This window comes from Entelurus aequoreus, linkage group LG16, assembly GCF_033978785.1.
Source record: "Entelurus aequoreus isolate RoL-2023_Sb linkage group LG16, RoL_Eaeq_v1.1, whole genome shotgun sequence".
NCBI classification, from domain to species: domain Eukaryota; kingdom Metazoa; phylum Chordata; class Actinopteri; order Syngnathiformes; family Syngnathidae; genus Entelurus; species Entelurus aequoreus.
This window is the reverse complement of record NC_084746.1, coordinates 28,895,083-28,916,925: the sequence shown is the minus strand read 5'-3', so window position 1 is coordinate 28,916,925 and position 21,843 is coordinate 28,895,083. Positions and strand designations below refer to the sequence as shown.

The window sequence follows — 21,843 nt, the reverse complement described above, 5'->3', positions numbered from 1 at the left end:
TTTGTCTCCAAGGGCCAAATTGAAATTGTGCAAATGAGCCATGGACCAAATACAGCATTTGAAGCATACAGTAGCCCCATGAATGAGGAGTTTAACCCCACACCGCCATATATAACGTAGTGGAGATCATATCATTCGACAGATGGCAACTGTTAGCTTTGTGGACATGTCATCAATTATTGTGCGAGCTTGAAAGAGCTCAAAACGAAAATATATTTGGGAAGCCACCCTATGGCCAATTGAAACGACTTGGCGGACAAAATTTGACCTGCCTGCCCCACTTTGTTCACGCCTGCTATAAATCATTTGTTCACTCCTCTTGCACGCGGAGGCTACACTTTTTCATCTTCTTTCCGCATTGATTTTTCCAATAATTTGTCAACCGTCTGTACTTCACCAGCTCACAAGCGTGTTTATGAGAAATTAAAAAAAACAAACAAGAAAAGCATTTCAGCATGATATTTCATTTGTTGGGAGTTTTTCAAGTCAAGTGCATGCCTTAAAGCACACACACAGCCACAGAGTAAGAGGATGCAAAATAATGAGCTCCTTGTCATCACTGCTTTGTGGTACACAGTTCTAATTTGTGATACACAGTCCCAAATTAGGCTACGTATTCCCAAACATATAAGGGACTGGTACACAATCAAATAAGATCAATTACAAAAGCTGTACTGAGTTGAGCTTTAACATTTCTTCCTAAATATGAATCTACAGCATCATTTTAAGGATGATGCTAAGAGAGTGATCCATTTTTGTCCTAGGTGCTTGTTATTTTGCTCTCTGATGTGGAGGAAGAAGACAAGCCGGCTCGGTAATTCCGTTCTATCAGTTGCAAAGTGCAGGCGTGCTTGCGCTACATATATAGCATACACACGTTTCAAATTGCTGATGATGGGGCCACTGCCTCGATATGCTGATAGGACAAAGAGGAGGAAAGACTTAGCATCCTCCTTCCAGACACACACAGAAGTGGTAATGACTGTATTTGCTGCACATGGAGGTGCGCATGTGATGCTTTTAGTGCTGACACTCACTCTCGATGATGTCGCCCAGGCCCTGAGCGTACAGTAGGTCCTTGAGGCGAGCCACTTCCTCTTTAAGCTCACGCACGAGACGGTTGCTCGGGTCCTCATTGATGACGGCGTTGCAGCGGATCTGTTTGGCACGATCGGCGTACCTGCAGGAGGTTTTCAGACGGATAAATGCGCAAAGCATTTTAAAACGTGTTCATGCAGTTGATGAGGCATCCTAATAAAAAGATTCTGGTGAATGGATTTCTTGAAAATATTTGTGGGAAAAAGCAAAAATAGTGAAGACGAATAACCATATTTTAAAAACATTAAAATGTATATTAATCATATGTTGGATTTGAAATATTGTATAATTTCTTAAAAAGCCTTGTTCCATTTTGTATGCTTAATGATGTTCTAGTGTTAATAGTTTGATAATATCAAAATCAGAATCAGCTTTACTAGCCAAGTATGTTTAACATACAAGGAATTTGACTTGGTAAACTGTGCTTTCTTTGTTTAATGCAAAAAAAAACATAAGAAAAACACAAAAACTTAAATGTATGATGAGTAATAGGTTTTTTTGCACGGTAATCGCTTAAATATTGAATAAAATGCCCTAAAGTGATAATATGACAATTATTTGTAAAGCTAAATAATTGCTAGATTCCATCCATCAATGGTTACGGGTAAGGGTAAGCTGGAGCCTATCCCAGCTGACTTCGGGCGAGAGGCGTGGTATACCCTAGACTAGATTACAAATATAGAATATAATTTAAATGTATGACATAAAATAGTTGTTTATTTGGATGTAAAGGTTTAAAAAAGTGCTCAAACATTGAATAAAAGTGCCTTAAATCGCTTGAAAATATGACAATTATCTAAGGCTTGTATTATGTAAGACTAAATAATAGCCTGATAAATATATCAATATTAATCAATTGATTAATATCCTAGAATATAATCTAAAAGTATATCATATACAGAAATAGGGGTTTATTTGTATTGTAAATGTTCAATACATACATATATATGTATACATACATATGTGTGTATATATATATATATATATATATATATATATATATATATATATATATATATATATATATATATATATATATATGTATATATATATATATATATATATATATATATATATATATATATATATATATATATATATATATATATATATATATATATATATGTATACATACATATGTATTTATATATATACATATATATATATGTATATATATGTATATATATGTATAGATACATATACGTGTATATATGTACATATATACGGTACATGTATATATATATATGTAAATATATATGTATATATACACATATATTTACTTACACACACACACAAACACACACACACACACATATATCAGTGGCCTAGTGGTTAGAGTGTCCGCCCTGAGATCGGCAGGTTGGATTTCAAATCCCAGCCGAGTCATACCAAAGACTATAAAAATGGGATCCGTTTCCCTCCCTGCTTGGCACTCAGCATCAAGGGTTGGAGTTGGGTGTTAAATCACCAAAAATGATTCCCGGGCGCGGCGCCGCTGCTGCCCACTGCTCCCCAAGGGGATGGGTCAAATGCAGAGGACAAATTTCACCACATCTCGTGTGTGTGTGACAATCATTGGTACTTTAATCTTTTAATCTTTAATATAGGCTAAATAAACAGATTTTTTTTTTTTTTTAATAAACAGATGATTATAATATATAAATATAATATATGAATATAAATCTAGATAATGAATTATCTAGATTTTATCTAGACTAATTATCTAAGGCTTGTATTATTTAAGACTAAATAATAGATTAATGTCCTAGAATATAATCTAAAAGTATAAAACTAGGGGTTTATTTGTATTGTAAATGTTTAATACACACACACATATATATATATATATATATATATATATATATATATATATATATATATATATATATATATATATATATATATATATATACATATATATATATATATATATATATATATATATATACATATACATATACATACATGTATATACATATATGTATACATACATTTATATATATTTATATATATATATATATATATATATGTATAAATATTTATGTATATAAATGTATGTATACATATATTATGCATATATATGTATTATATATGTATATACTGTATATATACACATATATATATACAAACACATATATAGGCTAAATAAACAGATGATTATATTAAATAATATATAAATATATATGTGGGGCGGTATAGCTCGGTTGGTAGAGCGGCCGTGCCAGCAACTTGAGGGTTGCAGGTTCGATCCCCGCTTCCGCCATCCTAGTCACTGCCGTTGTGTCCTTGGGCAAGACACTTTACCCACCTGCTCCCAGTGCCACCCACACTGGTTTGAATGTAACTTAGATATTGGGTTTCACTATGTAAAGCGCTTTGAGTCACTTGAGAAAAAGCGCTATATAAATGTAATTCACTTCACTTCACTTCACTTCACTTCATATAAATATATGAACATAACATACAAATATAAATCTAGATAATGATTTAGAATATAATTTAAATGTATAACATAGTGTATAATAGGGGTTTATTTACCTTGTAAAGGTTAAAAAAAAGTGTCCAAATGTTAAATAAAGTGCCCTGAATTAGTTGAAAATATGACAATTACAGTATCTATAAGGCTAAATAATTGCTTGTTGGATGGTAAAATGATTTAAAATTCTGGGCACAAAGTTGCATGAAATTTACACACAAAATGAAGTAAAATAATTGCCTATATTCCTACAAACACAGTATATATTGTAATACTTACTAAAACTAGCAGTTGAATGAAAATTTAATAATAACTGTAGAATAGTTATTTTTGTCTGTATAAAGTTATATTTTGCAGAATTAAACACCACTAATTGCTACATGTTCCTTCTCTCACCGCAGGGTACTTAGGGTTTCATCGTAGTTGATGTCGGCAGGGCTGAGAGCAGCCACCATGGCCGTACGAGAGTTTCCACCTAAAAACAAGACAAATGCAAATACAAGAACAATCCAAATAATTCAAATTAAGAAGGCTTGCAACTGAATGCACACACCTAAGTTCTCCCTCAGCAGCCACGTCAGGACCGAATCTCTGTATGGAATAAAACTCTCCGCCTTCTTCTTCTTCTTGTTCTAAAGAAGACTTTGAATTTGTTAAACAAATATACAAAACAAAAATACATGTGCAATGTTTGATTTACTAACCTTATTTGGTACTGAGCCCTGTCAAACAACAGGGAAAAAAACAAAGAGTAATTGGAATAAGAGGATATATACTGCAATAAATGGATATGTTGCTTTATAGCATACCAGCTCAGCTAAAGCGGAAATAACTTTGCCCAATGTTGTCAGAGATTTGTTGATGTTAGCTCCTTCCTGAAAATGAAATATATTAATTTAAACATTTAAATGTGAACCGTGCCTGAGAAGCTGGGCAGGACAAAAAAAAAAAAAAAAAGTGAACCGTCAACACAACACTTCACCTTCAGTCTGGTTCCTTTGGCTCCGGTAGAGTCGGCCCGCTCGCTACCAGCCAGGTCCACCAGGCTGATCTTACTGACCTATGATGACATAAAAGGTATTTTTAGAAAAAAACACTACATTGAAATGAACTAAGAATGTCAACGTTAACGCGTTAATGCATGTGATTAATCAATAGAGAAATATTGCGTTACCGTAATGAATGAAGATAAACACAGTGTTTGCACAGGCAGTGACCATGACCCACGCCAGCCTGACCATAGTTAGAGCGATGTGCTCTGCGCCCTTCAAAACAAACTCAGACGGAACTTTAGATAAAACTGAGGTAATTCGTTTATCGTTTATTAACTTTATCATCGGCGCACCTCAAGTTGAAAATAGCATCTTAAAGCAAAACATGAACGTTAGGATGGCGTCTTTAGCATAAATGCAACATGGACAGCAAACAGAGGACAACAAACTATGCTGGATGAGTTGATCTGCGTTCACCGCAGATAAATTCAATAATGTATTTTCGAAATGGACAGCCGCCGCACGTACGACACTTAACATCTGTGAACACCGAGTGCTGCAAGATGTCGTTCATGTCGCCAACTAGCGTCATACAAACTAGAGGTAGTTTGTACGAAAAAGAGACCAGCGCTGTCATCTGAAAAAGTAAATAAGCGTGTTTGTGTAACCGAGGGTTTGTAATTAGATGAAGCTCAGCAGAAAAGACCGACCATAACAAGGGAATCGAGAGGCAAGTTCTCGATTGACAACCGTCACGTCTCTCGTCAACACACTGGCTTCTTGTCAAGGGACCTTCTTTACGCACGCACGCACACACACACGCACACACAAACACACACACTTCCGGCTTTACAAGAATAGCGTGACACGTCACATCCGGTCCAACTGCGGCAACAAAATGAAAAGTGGCTTACAGTTGTTTAAACAACTGGTTAAAGTAAGGCTCAGGCTAAAGAACAGCTTCTTCCCCAGGGCCATAACCACCCTGAACGGACTGCCCCATTGTCCCTCATAACTGCCTTCTCTTCGGTGCAATAACCCATTCCACTAACCACCCTGTTTTTTTCATGTAGATATTCAAGTATATATTAATTTCACCCACTGTATAGAGTGTACATTTGTACAGAGTGTATAGAGTCACATTTGTACAGAGTGTATAGAGTGTACATTTGTACAGAGTGTATAGAGTGTACATTTGTACAGAGTGTATAGGGTGTACATTTGCAGTCCACACCGTTCTTTGCACTTCTATATTTTTTATATTTTTATATATTTACACATTGTTTTCTTGCATGCACACATCGCACTGTATGGAATGGCCTCAATCTTGTTACCCTGCGTAACGACAATAAAGCTGATTCTGATTCTGAAGAGTAAATGCAGATGTAAATGGTGCATTATGTAAAGTTGTTTATGGGTGTCTTTATTACATTATCTAATAATATTCTGTATATTTGTACCTACTACCTAGTTTGCTATATTATTGCAGAGACTTTCAAAATATGCACTTAATTCTTACTATACTTATTGTCACCAAGTTTTGAGCAAATCTATGAATTGCAGTTAAGTAAAACATTTAAAAAATGTTCTTCTATGACATTCCGACTACCAAATTGACACACATTAACATTTTAAGCAAATTTGATTCATGCAAGCAAATAACCTGTGATTAATCATGATTAATCACAGTTCCAGAGTGTTATTAATCTGATTAAAAAAACAATCACTAAAACGAATGTAAATCCCCGGGCTTAACGTGTCTGAACCTTTTCTGATGTGTTGTCACTTTCAGAGTCATATTTCTTCTGAGTGAAGATGATGTTAAAGACAGCGTGGGAGCGGCTGCTGGTCTCGTTCATGTTTGTAGCAGCAACGGTCCTGAAAAAACACACACAGTGCTGTGTTTGAGATGCATTATAAACAGTACAAATTCAAACCAGTTAAAGGAATGTAACCTTATTATGTTGTATTAGCTTTAAAACAACGGCAATGTACCAGTCAAAAATATAGAGACTCTTTCCTGTTCATTAGGATAGGAAAGCGTCTCCATACTTTTGACTGGTATTGTACACTGGCACGGACTAAAGTGGAATTTGCATGGCTCCCCTTCATTGAAGTTCTAGAACAGACCTGGGCAAATTAAGGCCCGGGGGCCGCATGCGGCCCGTTAAGCTTTTCAATCTGGCCCACCGGACATTCCCAAATATCTTTTTTTAGATCTTTAAGATGGAAACTGTAGCCGCCATTATGATGTGCAGTGATGTTTTCAAATTAGCGTAAGTCTTGAACTATACAAAGTATTTCAATGGTTGGAATCTGCGCTTTTGCATGATATACTAGTTACTATGGTCATCTAAGTCACAGCAGCTCAGACGAGGCACCAAGCAGTGTGGGTGGGGAGCGTTTCCACAGAGTGTTTCCAGAGCAGCCAGCCTGAAATGCGGGTGTCAGGGACAGACGCGGAAGGAGATTTTTACAACAAAGTTCTAAAGCTTAGTGATATATCAGATGTATCAGATTGTAGGTGGTTTTTTTTACCCTTCGTGTTCGTATTTGCCTGTGTTTGTTGCATTTTTGTTGCGTTTCGCTTGATTGTAAAATATGTCGATCGAGAGGGGGTGTGACGTTCATATGTTGTCAATATTCAGTGTTTTATCGTTCATAGTTAATATTGTAAATCCCACATTCTTTATTTTCATGTACATTCTGGGTGTCTCATTCAATAAAAACATTTAAAATTCCATTCCATTCTTTAAGGCGGTCTGTCATAACGTTTTTAGCTTTCAATCAGACATTATTGTGAAGTTTTGTATTAGTGTTCCTAAAAATACATACACTACCGTTCAAAAGTTTGGGGTCACCCAAACAATTTTATGGAATAGCCTTCATTTCTAAGAACAAGAATAGACTGTCGAGTTTCAGATGAAAGTTCTCTTTTTCTGGCCATTTTGAGCGTTTAATTGACTCCACAAATGTGATGCTCCAGAAACTCAATCTGCTCAAAGGAAGGTCAGTTTTGTAGCTTCTGTAACGAGCTAAACTGTTTTCAGATGCGTGAACATGATTGCACAAGGGTTTTCTAATCACCAATTAGCCTTCTGAGCCAATGAGCAAACACATTGTACCATTAGAACACTGGAGTGATAGTTGTGAAATGGGCCTCTATACACCTATGTAGATATTGCACCAAAAACCAGACATTTGCAGCTAGAATAGTCATTTACCACATTAGCAATGTATAGAGTGTATTTCTTTAAAGTTAAGACTAGTTTAAAGTTATCTTCATTGAAAAGTACAGTGCTTTTCCTTCAAAAATAAGGACATTTCAATGTGACCCCAAACTTTTGAACGGTAGTGTATACCAACCCCCAGACACATTTTTTTCTCTAAATTTGGCCCCCCGAAGCAAAATAATTGCCCAGGCCTGTTCTAGAACAATTGTGGACTAGCCAGGACGACTCTCATTCATTGGCTGCTAATGTTACTGTTAGAAGTGTGCATTGTTTGCACAATAGCCTTAATTTCAAGACACAACTTGAAATGATTTACTTGTATCAGTCTAACATTAATATGCATTTAAAAGAGTATGTCCTCTGTGGGGGAATCTCTGCATATGCAAATAAAGAATATAAAATAGTAGCTATGGGGTTTTATTTTTCTAGAGCTGTTTAGTTACTGTACATCCAATTTCCATCAAATAGCGAACCAACTTCAACTGAGTCAACAAATGCATGATCAAATTTTAGTGGCTTCATGGAGATTACACAACAGGTCGAGAGAGAGAGCTAACAATTATCTCTTACTGTTGCTTTAAGATTACCTTGCTTTGTTTCCAGAGTCCATCAGGTCCTGGATGTCGTTGTAAGAGGTGACGGCCAGTTTGGACAAATCTTCCACATAGGGTCCCATCAGCGGGTGCTCCCTCACGCGCAAATTGCCTTTGTTTTTGGGGTTCAGCAAGTCGCGGACCCGCTCGCAGTAGATTTCCATGTAACTCACCTAAGTGGAGGAACCAGGCGACCATGAATATATAATCTTTAACCCTCTGGGGAATACATAATTTAATGGCAGTTAACTGCTGCCAGGACAAAAAAGTCCTCGGAGAGTTTAAAGGGTATAAAAAATGTGTTGATTTTTTTTGTTGTACTTTTTTTGCTCAAATCTCTCAGTCAACATCAGGCTAAATAGAAATAGCTAACATGTCATGTTTTGTTGTTGTTTGTTTACGTTTTGAATACGCATTTGATCTAATGGTCAGTTATTTTATTATTAAAATCAGTTATCATCCTTACAGTAAATGTTAAAGGGCTATGGCACTCGGGTAAAGATATACGTAGGATTAGGAATAACACAAATTTGATTAATTGTTTTATTTTAAGTTGTGTCTGATTCCAAACCTAATAGCCTTTGAGTATCATGGGACAAAAAAGTAATTACTACCATAATAATTAACATTTTAAACGTTAAACGACACAGTCATTATATTAAATATTTTAGAGAAAAATATGGAGGGAAAAAAAATCCAAAATGTGTTTATACACTTTTGGCTCCCTGAGGGCTTTGTCCTCCTGGTCAGGACTTTAATGGGCTAACATTATTTCCCAGTGTATTGTTGATGTATGAAAACATTTAAAACAAAAATATTAAAAGTTAAAACAAGAAAAAAAAACTTAGGAAAAAATCATGCCATTAGGAGTAACACAAAGCTATGGCAAAAAATATAGCAACAATAATTGACCTGAAAGGTTGAAAAAGTCCCTAATATACTAAGGGTTAAGCTATATTTATAAAGATCACCAAAGGGGGCATAGTATTTATTGTTTCTTTTTTTTATTTAGTCTTCTCTTGATTATTATTGTTTTAGTATATCATTAATCTTATATTTATTTATATTTATTAATTGTTGTGTTTGTTGTGATTATCATTTTTGTTACGATTGTTACAATCAGTTGAGGTCTTGGATTTACATTAATTCACAATATAGATCATTTCCTCTTTTGTCACACCTTGAGAAACATCGAGTGGAGATTTTTGTCTATAGTGTCATTCAAGCCCTCAACTGACTCAGGATGTGCAATCATTTCCTCCAGATTTGGTCCAATGTTCACAAAGTACATATTGAAGCTTTCAACTAGTTTGTTCAAATTGTCATTTTTTATATTTCCATCTGAGAAGTATTTAGGATAATCCTGCTTAGCGCAATTTTTAATAATGCTATTAAGGATGGCCCATGTTGCGCTCATATTGTTTTTTTTCTGGTCCAATAAATGACTGTAGTATTCTTTCCAACGTGTTCGTAATATGCCAGTTAGCTTGTTCTTATACGTTTTGTACTTGTTTTCTGGCTCTGTAGATCTTTGCGTTATAAATGTTCTATATAATATATTCTTCCTGTTGCTAGCATTTTTCAATCCTTTTGTCATCCATGGTTGATTGTTTTTCTTTTGCTTCTTACTGAGTTGTTTCAATGGACAGTGTTTGTCATAAAGCACCTCGAAAGTGTTAAAATAATAACCATATGCATCATCTACATCATTTTCACTATATAAATTGTTCCAATTGTTTTATCTCTCAGATCATTCTTGAAAGCTGTCATACTTTGTTCTGTGCATATTCTTTGAAATGTCTTTTTGTCATCAATGTTCCTCTTGTAGTTTCCGTCAGAAATTATGAAAACTGACAGATGATCCCTGATGTTGGATAATAGCAGACCACTTGTGGTATTATCAAAATCTTTGGTAAAAATATTATCAATCCACATAAGAAAGTTATTTTTTGACTGATTTCAGTAAAAGTTGCCTTAATCCAGTTCTCAAACATATCAATGTTTGACTTAGGTCTATCTATGTATACAACGGATCAGTACATTTTTGCTTTTCTTCATGACATATGTCAATGGTTATACATTCAATATTATCAAAAGCTAATGACATATTTTTTATCACTTTGTAGTTTAACTTCTTCATCACGTACACACCTACTCCCCCTTCGTTCTTGTTGGTTATGTTGATATAATTTAGTTCATATCCTTTCAGGTCAAAATCCATTCCTTTTCTAGCGTCTATCCATGTTTCTGAGATAGCGATAACTTTAAAGGGTTCGTTGAATTGTTCTAAAAAATGCTTCACGTTATTATAGTTTGCATACAAACTTCTGCTGTTTAAATTAATAATCGATGTTTGTTAATAAACAAGTTTGTTGTCCATTTTAATGTTTCTGTTATATTGTTCATCTGTATAATAAAAACAATTATTCCTGTAATGAAAGAAAACATTTGTATCTGGAACTAAATCCTTACCTAATTCCAGACTATTGTGCTCTATGCTGTTGAAGGTTTTCAGTTCCATTTATCCCATATATTCATTATATTAAATGGTTACATTACTTGTGGCACTTTTCATATCTTTTGTTTAGAGTTTTATTAGATATCTAGCTTTAATGGTCTGCACAAAATCGACAAGTCATTCCATGTTCTTGCAGAAAGTTGGACATGAGCTCACCTCAACAGAGTAAGACATGCTGTTCTCATTGTTGCTGTCACTGATCTTGGTAAAAAGGTCCTCACAGAGCTGAAGAACCAAAACAGTCATTTAAAACATTTTGGTTTGTTTGTGAATGTGTTTGACTGGAACATTACTAAACAATATTGATAACAATACCAGAGGTATGATGCCCTCTTGGTCCCTCTCCTGTCGCCCCATCATTGTGTAGCTTTTGCCCGACCCGGTCTGTCCGTATGCAAATATGCACACGTTGTAGCCCTCGAAAGCATGAAGCAGCATCTCCTCACCGATGTCCTTGTACACCTGCATCTGCGACGCATAATTGATGTCCTCTGGCTGCAGAGATAAAGAAAATGTGTTTTGAAACAAATAATATGCCATTGTACTGTCACATGCGACTGTATGTGGACACTGACCGTGGTGTGAGACCAGTAAGAGTAGTCAAAGTTGAAACTCTTGTTTTCTTTTGGCTGTTTGGGGTTCAGGATTGCTGCAATAAATAGAACACAGCATGTGAGGAGTAAAATACATCTCTTTTAATATGTGTGATGTAATTCTAAAATTTTCAGGGTTACTATAATGTTCTTTTTTTTCCAAGCTTAAATTAGCACAATTGATTCCATCAATAAGGTGTCGCTTGCACAACATATTGACATTTTGGACGCAATTTGGTTATAAGCATGGTATTCAAACAATCAATCAAACAATCAAACTTTATAATTACAGAGAAGCTAGGTGAAGAAACACTATCCCCACAGCCATGGCTGATAATCCCTCATTCAGAGGATTCCCTCTGAGGATTGAGACTTTTCTTAGTAGATTGCACAGTACAGTACATATTCCGTACAATTGACCACTAAATGGTAACACCCGAATAAGTTTTTCAACTAGTTTAAGTCGGGGTCCACGTTAATCAATTCATGGTAAATCGGAACGCAGCAAAGTAAAAATAATAAAACATGTAAAATAGTAAGAACCGTGAGTTGGAATAGAAGATAAAATAAAAGTTAAAATATAATGAAGATTAAAAAAACATACGTATACACAGTGAATATTTAATTAATAAATAGAACTAAATAAAATCTAGCAAAACCTAGCATAACCTATAAAATAAAAAGTAAAGAGCAAATGATTAAAATAAAATTAATAAATATTAGATAAAAGCCAAATCAAAATGGTGAGTGAGTTTTAAGCCTGCTCTTAAAAACATAGACGTTCTTTGCAGCCCTGAAGTCCTCCAGCAAGCTGTTCAATAGCATAATAGTGGAAAGATGCCTTCCTGTGACTTTGTGTCCTGACTTTTGGAATAATTAGGAGACGAGTGCCAGAGGTTCTCAGCATCTGCAAAGGTTCGTAGAGTAAAAGCAAATCTAAAAGATATGAAGGCCCAATACTAAAAAAAAACATTTATAAACCATAAAAAGAACTGTAAAATCTATCCTGAAACACACACATAATGGTCTAGGGATTCATAAGGGCTGCAGACACTGATGAGCTGCAATTCCGATTCCCTCCTGAGGCAAACAAAGTCGCTGACACAAAATATTGACACTTTGGACACAATTTGGGCATCCAGTATGGTATGGTATCATTATGGTCTGGGGGTGCATGAGCGCTGCCGACACTTGGGAGCTGCAGTTCTGGGGCCGTACTTATCAAGCTTCTTAGAATTACTCCTAAGAAGTCTGCTAAGAGTTGACTTAAGAGTAAATAAATTCTTCGCTGAAAGCTGCACTTAAAAGTTAGTTATCAAGCGTCTTACTCACACTTTCAGCGAAGTGTAGGACTGAATCTTAAGTGTCACACTCAGAGCTGAATTACGACATTACTATGTGCTGTAAATGGAATTTTAGGTGACGTCATTTCTGTGCCCATAGAAATGACCAATCACGGAAGGGAATCCCTTGTCTAAGAATAAAGAAATATCTTGGAAATATTTAATTGGACAATGGGAGTGTATATTTTGACAATAAACTACAAAATAATACAAAACAAACTAGTCCCCGCCGGCACTCACGCTACCGCTCCCTCTCTTCTCTTCTCTCGCCCACACACTCACTGACGTCACTCACCTCACGGCCACACACATACGCTACTGTCATAACATTTTCTTTCCAATTCATTAATTAGGCAACTAATTTGAAACTGGTGTGGGTGGCTCTATATATACTAGCCCACTGCAGCCACATGCAGAAATCAACATGGAATCGAAAAGTATCAAATCTGTGACAAAAATAATACCCGCTCTGTCTAAACGATACCGTTTGATCAGCTGCTCATCATCAAACAAATCCAGGACATCGTTCCGCTCCCTGAATGTTCGCGCACGTCTCTCTCGCCTCAGTGCCATCCCCTGCTGGCAACTCCTAACCACTTAAGACACCTCTGAAGGTCTCTTAAATATCGTGGAGAGTAGGAGTGATTCTTAGACTTAAGAACGTTGATAAAAAGCTTTTATTCTTAAGTTTGAGAGTAGGACTAAATTTCGCAAATTCTCAGGACTTAAGTGTAAAATGGCACTCTAAGAAGCTCGATAAGTACGGCCCCTGATCTCAACCCTTGGGAAACTGGGTCGCTTACACAAAATATAGACATTTTGGGCACAATGTGGACATAAAGCATGGTGTGGGGATGCATGAGTTCGGGAGCTGTGATTCGAAACCGCTCCGATTGGGAAACTAGGTTGCTTACACAGCATATTGACATTTTGGACATAATTTGGACATCAAGCATGGTAGGGTAGAAATATTATTTGGGGATGTATGAGTGCTGCAGACGTTGGAGCAGTGGTTCTGATCCCCAACCTTGGTGAACTGGGTTGCTTTAACAAAATATAGACATTTTGGACAAAATCTGGACATCAAGCATGGTATAGCAGCATTATTGTCTGGGGATACATAAGTGCTGCAGACACTGGAGCTGCCTTTCTGATCCCCAACCATAAGAAACTGGGTCACTTACACAAAATATTGACATTTTGGACACAATTTGGTTCGAAGCATGGTATGGTAGCATAATGGTCTGTGGATGCACGAGTGCTGCAGACACTGGAGCTGTGTTTTGATCCCCAACCTTGGTAAACTGGGTCACTCACACAAAATATTGACACTTTGGACACAATTTGGACATCAAGCATGGTCTGGGGCTTACTTTGAGATGTACCCACTTGTGTTGCCAGCTATTAAGGCTACAATGGCTGTGTGTTGCCTTGTTTTCAGAAGGACTGTATATCTATACTGCTATACACTGACTACTTTAAAGTATATCTAAGTTTACTTGCACACAATCAAAACCAGATGCAATAATGGCAAGCTAATAAGCCTAGGTTTACATCTTTAGCTAAAATTGGGTCATTTAATAACAAGCGCAATGTTGTGAAAGGCGCCCTTCCTATTAGCTGAGCACGGTCTTCTACTAGAACAATGCAGCCTTGTGGGTCTCTACAGTGATGAGAGAAAAGAGCTATGACGGTGACTTTGACTAAAGCTTTTGTTTGCTTGGCAAGTGTGTGCGTGCGTCCGTGCCTGCTCTGTAGTTGCTGCAGGGCTGAACTGTATTACAGATAAATAAATCAAACGCTACGCTAATGTGGGTATCAACAAAGTACAACTTCTGTAAAATGATACAACAAGTAAATGGAGGAAAATACTGTACACACCCACTACATATACATAATGTCAGGTTGTCAACATTACCATTCATGTGTCACACTCACTTGTTGTGTTTCCTGACATTTGAATGATGCATTTGCTGTCCTTGGCCATCTCCCTGGAGTTGAAGGGTCTCACCCTCACCGCCACTTTCACCGAAGCCGCAGCCATGTTTCAGGTGGCTGCGGAAGCGGGCGGCAGCGCTGAAGATCCGTGCGGCTAAACACACACGGCTAACGCCAGAAGCACCTGCACAGGTAGATGAGAATAACCAATAACCATTAATGTGCCATCAAGCAGAAGGGAAACATCAATGCTGTTATAATAACAATAACAAATAGTGTATGAAGGCTGTAACACGGAATTATTTAATGAGGTCTCTAAAAAATGTTTACCTATTTTTAGGGTTGCAAAATTCCGGGAATATTCAAAGTTGGAAAATTTCCATGGGAATTAACGGGAATATATGAGAGTTAACGGGAATTAATGGGAAATTAATGGGAATAAACATTGAATGCAACATGCTAGATCTTGCAGCATGATTATTAGCTAAAACAACCTGATTTAATGCAAATTCAGTTTAAATTCAACCCTGCACGGTGCATTCCTCCGTCACACGTGCAGTGCATTTTTCCATCACATGCACAGATAATTCCCAGCATGCTACACACTACAGCAGGGCTATTGAGGCCACACTAATATTTGAGTCCAATGAATTCATCCAGTCAGGTAAGTTTTGATGATATTACTGGGGTAAATATATTTGATCTATGGTATTTAAGTTTAATAGAGGTGGAATTGCTTGTTACTCTATGACTGTAGACTACTCCAGCAGACTTCCACTCAAGCCAGCTAGCTGTTCCTGTACTTGTTAAATGATTTTGGGGCCAATATCTCTAGCTAGCTAGGTTTATGTACCACCACAGTCTCATAATGAACCGAAAATATTTATCAGTTAGCCGTGATGCTTTACCTTTTTTGTGATCAGCAAAGTTCAACTAGCAAATACTTAATCAAAACGTGTAGTTTCCTCTGCCTTCTGTTCTGCTAGCCATTCTGTTGTCATACAAGAATGTAGGTTACAGTTTGATTTGGCATGCTGATTGAGTGTTCATTTATTCATCTAGCCTATTTCTATTCATTTGTCTATCAGTAAAATATTTTTAAAAACTACTCCAATTGCTTAGCTGACTATTTATATATGGCATTAGTGTTTTACAAGAATAAATAAATACAAACAGAATAATGCCACGTACACCATCTGATGTGTGGAGACATTTCACCCCAACCAATGTAGGCGGAAAGGCTGTGTACATTTGCAAATACTGTGCAAAGAGCTGTCAAAAATGCCACAAAGATGCAGCAGCATATAGACAAGTGCCCAATAATATATAATTATTGTAATTCCCCATTAATTCCCATATATTCCCATTAATTCCCATGGACGGTGTCCAACTTTGAATAATCAAAAAATGGTCAATATTTCCAAACTTCCCGAGCTTAATTTCCCGTGGTAAATTTCCGGAAAGTTTCCGGAAATTTACCGGAAACTTTCCACCCCTTTGCAACCCTACTTATTTTGAACATTTTCTGCACGGCAATTGCATATTTCAATGTTTCCCTAGGGACTGCAAACTATCAGTGGTAGTGGGCAGCCAGCAGCGGGGGTAGACGACGTCATTGTCTACTCTAATATGCATAGTTTGCCATGACGCGGTGTTTGTTGTTACGTTATGTTATGTTATGTTATGTTATGTTATGTTATGTTATGTTATGTTATGTTATGTTATGTTATGTTATGTTATGTTATGTTAGAGTCTCCAAATGTGTCCAATACGACCAGAAAAAGTCACTAGATTTGTCACTGGTCCATCTTTTGAAAAATAAAAAGACTAGATGGTTCTGTTTAAGATTAAGATTAAAGATTAAAGTACCAATGATTGTCACGTGCTAAAGTTGGCATTGCTGATATCTCCTGCTGTCTTATTTTCTGGCAGACAAGGTGCATATGAAGTGTGTTAAAAGGAAGAGTTTCAAAGACAAAACAGTCCCATTATAATGTGTTTATGAGCTTTGGCAAACAGGTATCGCAACATATATTTGTGGCAGTCCGGTTTTTTGGTGGCGGTCCGCCACAAATAAATAAATGTGTGAGAAACACTGTATTTGGCAACAGTAGCTCTGTTATGTGACATTAGAAATACAGTACCATGCTAACATTTCATTAGACTGGGTTCCACTTAGTTATTGTTATGTGATGTAGGATCCTTATAGACAAAAATGCAGTAAATGTGATCTTATTTCAGATCTGTGATGCGTTCATATGCCAAAGAAAGACGTGTAAACACATCAGCAGTTTAATCCACATCTGATCCAGATGGTATATTTGGTATGGTACAGTATGGTATTACTTAATTTCCAACATGCAGACAGTTACAATAGAGTACATTACCTACTCCCAATCGCACATTACAACATGTCCGAAAAGGAGTGAGAAGCAGAGTTTATTCAATGCTAACCCTTTTACTTTTCATAGAAATTGCTAAAACATGTTTGTTCACTTCCTGTGTTCAATCCTTAGCAGAAACAAACAAACAAACAAAAAAGGTAAATTAATAAATATCAATGTTCTCTTGAATAAATAATTCAGTAAGTTGTGAGTCACATAAGGAGAATAAGAGATGAGATTTTCTCATTTATGCAGCAGCAATATAAATGTAACATGACATTTTGACATTATAATATGCTAATATCTGCGTTTAATCTAATTAGACTGGGTTCTATGTAGGCATTATGTTTTGAAGGAACCCAGCAGACAAAAGGCACACAATTGACCAGGATTTCACAGTATTATTTCACAGTGATATGTACTGTAACCTTATAACAAATGACTGTCAATGTCAAATGTTTTTGCTTTACTGTTAGTTGATGCAGTTAAGTGCTGCTAACATTTCCTGTTGATTGAATTACATGACGTGATGTTAGATGATAATAATATTTGCCAAGTTTGAGTGAATAAATGAGTGGCATATCATTATTGTTTGTTTCAATATTTCCAATTGTGTACTGACTTACAAAATAAAAGACCATCTATGTGGCTGCTTTCTTTTTTTTAAATTTTGCATTTCTCAATCTTGTTTGAAGAAAAAAAATTAACATTGTTGCTTATAATGTCAAAAGAGGCGACGTGTGGGAATTTTAGCAGTGATGTGATCCTCTATAGCAGTGATTCTCAAGCTGTGGTACAGGGGCTCTATCTAGTGGTACGCAAAATAATCACTTAGTCAAACATTGTGTTACTGTTCAACTGTGTGTAATGTTACAGTTGCCAAAAATATCAAATATACTTGTCAAATAAGACCTCTGCCTTGTTTTTATCGATTAATTATGCCTATTTCGCTACCGTGTTTTAATGTTGGTAATATACTTAACTTACTAAGAAATGAAGTTTATTTGCTATGATTTTTAGCTTAGCGGAGCGGCTCTACACTGTGTATGGAGAAACATAATGGAGACTGAAAATTTATTCTGTGTCAGTCAGAAAAAATAGGCATTTGTAATTGGTATTAAAAGGCATTACATTTTGGCAATGACGATCACATATTTTTTCATGAAAATCATTCGATACTAATCGGCATTGTTGGGGAAAATTGGCGCTACATAATAACAGCCGTTAGGGTTTTCTAATAACAAGGAATCTAATTAATCACTGTTATGTACGTTACAACCCCGTTACCAACATGTTTGATGTACCGCTACTTTTGAGGCGTACAAGACAGCTTTGCACGCGCATGCACGTTCCTACTACTAGTCCGTGGGAATAATGAACATTCAATAAAGTGAGAATAATGAGCATTTAATAAAGTGATAATCATCAACAAATATTATCCTACAATACCCCGTTTGTGGAAAAGCAGAGACATCGCTATTGACGCACATTCAATTGCTTTATTAATTATCAGTGAAAACATTCCCCAGGCGCTGCCATCAACAATCTCCTTCCAGTCCGCAGATTACCAATGCTGAGTTCATTAAAACAGCCAATGAGTGCGCCCTCGCTGACATCATACACTTGGCAACCGGCACCGCTTTTTAAAGGCACACACACATGCGCTCTTCTCTCATGAAACATCTCTCAACTGCATACACTACCGTTCAAAAGTTTGGGGTCACATTGAAATGTCCTTATTTTTGAAGGAAAAGCACTGTACTTTTCAATGAAGATAACTTTAAACTAGTCTTAACTTTAAAGAAATACACTCTATACATTGCTAATGTGGTAAATGACTATTCTAGCTGCAAATGTCTGGTTTTTGGTGCAATATCTACATAGGTGTATAGAGGCCCATTTCCAGAAACTATCATTCCAGTGTTCTAATGGTACAATGTGTTTGCTCATTGGCTCAGAAAGCTAATTGATGATTAGAAAACCCTTGTGCAATCATGTTCACACATCTGAAAACAGTTTAGCTCGTTACAGAAGCTACAAAACTGACCTAACTTTGAGCAGATTGAGTTTCTGGAGCATCACATTTGTGGGATCAATTAAACGCTCAAAATGGCCAGAAAAAGAGAACTTTCATCTGAAACTCGACAGTCTATTCTTGTTCTTAGAAATGAAGGCTATTCCACAAAATTGTTTGGGTGACCCCAAACTTTTGAACGGTAGTGTATACCAGATATATGAAAGTTTAAAAACCAAAATAACGCATTAACTACTTTCCCAAGTAATTTATTACAGTAACGAGTATGGTTGTTAACAATACACTGATGGTATTTGTATTGCTCCATTTGTAGTGTAATAATGAACATTGTCATTTCTGTATTATAATTTATTTCACTAACTGCTTCTTTGCTATCACTTTTACTATCATATTTGTACATATCCTATTTGCCGATGTTGTTCTATTTTTGTTGTTGTTGTTATTGTTGTGTTTGCTGTTGTTGTTGTTGTCATCGTCGTCTCTCTGTCTTATCCCCCTCTTGTCCCCACAATTTCCCCCTCTGTCTTTTTTTCTCTTTCTATCCCCTCCTGCTCTGGCCCGGCTGCACCAAATAATATTATAAATCCATGTAATAAAGTCAAATACAAATAAGGCAACAGGAGAAGTATCCCACACTTCTCTTTTGTAAAGTAAATTTGTACAGCCGATATGGGCATCTACATCAACAATATGATTTGCCTGAGAAGCTGGACAGGACAAAAAAATTCAAAATAAAAAATACAAATACACCGATGTGACCGGATATCCGGTTCAATAAGTGGCCTGTTCGGCTACGTCGGTTTAATGTTGGTCATTATGGTGGTACTTGGGGAGCCAAGTGTTTTCTGAAGTAGTATTTCGTTAAAAATAATAATAATAATAATAACGTTAGAGAACCACTGCTCTATATGCTAAAAATGTATACACTTAACACATTATCTGCGCAGAATAAGGCTAGTGTGACATTTACAGCTTGTTCTAGATGCACTGCCTCTCCTCCATCTTGCCGCACCTCAAAACCAGGCCACGTAAACACAAGCCAAATCATCCATAATAATAATAATGCATGCGTCCGCCTGACAAGGCTTAGCAGGCATGAAAATCGTGCCGGTGGCAAAAATATCATGTGTTAGACACACATTTGGCCGAAATGTATTTGATCTTTCAAAAGCAAAAAGGACAACAGATGCTCTGACGCAGCAACCATTGACGTCTTCACGTCCACACAAGGCCTCGGCGGACATCAGCATGCGAAATGGATTCAAATACAACAAACAACCTTAACTAATATAACACTGGGGGGGAAAAACAAGTCGATTTACCTCGATGGAAACCAGCACCAAGGTCCGCTGCCGTTCGCCGTCTTACCAATGTTTAGTCCGCCTGCCGACAGCCTCCCTTCCCGGGATGTGTCCACAATCGGCCCTGGGGAAGGAGAGATGGAGGGAAGGATGGAAGGAGGTCGTTACTCCGCTGTCAATTACTAGAGAAACTAGAGACGGTAGTGGGATGAAGAGGAAGAGGGGGAGGAGAATGGGAGCGGGTGAACAAGACGACGTTCCATCGACTCCGCCTGTCAGTCTAAAAGCGGGGGGGAAATGCAAGAGGTCGGTGATGACATCAGCAGCATCAGCACCAGCAGATGATGCAGCAGCACTGAGGGAGGGGAGGAACACAAAATAGGCCAGTAAGAAAACATTGTGGCTTATTAAATCTATATAGCCTTGGAGGAGATGGACATATGAAGCCAAAACACTGCTGGTAAGATTTGGTATCTAAAAAACATTACATTGTAGAAAAAGTTATATTTGCACTAAAACAAGTCTTAGCAACAAATAAATACAAACATACAACAAATACAATATTTTTGGTGGATTTTTACATGACATGCTTTCGATATCAATATTCATATGTGTGTACACTTTTATTGTGTGAGTGTGTTTCGCAGGTTTTTTCACATTGAATTGGAGCACATACTTTCATTCATGAAGTTTGGTTCCTTTATGAATGTATTATGAGTCTACTGAAAATGTCACCAAATCTGCTGGGTCAAAAGTATACATACAGCAATGTTAATATTTGGTTACATGTCCCTTGGCAAGTTTCACTGCAATAAGACGCTTTTGGTAGCCATCCACAAGCTTCTGGTTAAATTGTTGAACACTCCTCTTGACAAAATTGGTGCAGTTCAGCTAAATGTGTTGGTTTTCTGACGTGGACTTGTTTTTTCAGCATTGTCCACATGTTCTCAATGGGGTTTAAGTCAGGACTTTGGGAAGGCCATTCTAAAACCTTAATTCTAGCCTGATTTAGCCATTCCTTTACCACTTTTGAGTGTGTTTGGGGTCATTGTCCTGTTGGAACACCCAACTGCACCAGAGACCCAACCTCTGGGCTGATGATTTTAGGTTGTCCTGAAGAATTTGGAGGTAATCCTCCTTTTTCATTGTCCCATTTACTCTCTGTAAAGCACCAGTTCCATTGGCAGCAAAACAGGCCCAGAGCATAACACTACCTACACCATGCTTGACGGTATTATTATTGGTGTTCCTGGGATTAAAGGCCTCACCTTTTCTCCTCCAAACATATTACTGGGTATTGTGGCCAAACATCTCAATTTTCATTTAATCTGACCACAGA

The 21,843-nt window shown here is 36.8% G+C and overlaps 1 protein-coding gene across 4 annotated transcripts in view; it reads right to left on the bottom strand.

Annotated features, from left to right (window-relative positions):
* Window positions 1-20,727, bottom strand: part of LOC133630798 (kinesin-like protein KIF1A) — a 60,160-nt gene extending 39,433 nt beyond the window's left edge. For 3 of the 4 annotated variants that reach the window (XM_062022542.1, XM_062022543.1, XM_062022544.1), the window contains exons 1-13: window positions 20,526-20,727; window positions 14,785-14,968; window positions 11,486-11,559; window positions 11,226-11,405; window positions 11,067-11,135; window positions 8,387-8,565; window positions 6,333-6,444; window positions 4,557-4,634; window positions 4,384-4,449; window positions 4,279-4,296; window positions 4,128-4,206; window positions 3,971-4,049; window positions 1,038-1,180 (exon numbers count right to left, since the gene is read on the bottom strand). In XM_062022542.1, the coding sequence (XP_061878526.1) occupies window positions 1,038-1,180; window positions 3,971-4,049; window positions 4,128-4,206; window positions 4,279-4,296; window positions 4,384-4,449; window positions 4,557-4,634; window positions 6,333-6,444; window positions 8,387-8,565; window positions 11,067-11,135; window positions 11,226-11,405; window positions 11,486-11,559; window positions 14,785-14,890 (1,183 nt within the window). In that variant the 5' untranslated portion in view covers window positions 14,891-14,968; window positions 20,526-20,727. Of the gene's footprint in view, window positions 1-877; window positions 917-1,037; window positions 1,181-3,970; window positions 4,050-4,127; window positions 4,207-4,278; window positions 4,297-4,383; window positions 4,450-4,556; window positions 4,635-6,332; window positions 6,445-8,386; window positions 8,566-11,066; window positions 11,136-11,225; window positions 11,406-11,485; window positions 11,560-14,784; window positions 14,969-20,525 lie in introns of all 4 variants that reach the window. The other variant, XM_062022545.1, reaches the window with a different exon arrangement.
* Window positions 20,728-21,843: the final 1,116 nt, after the last annotated feature.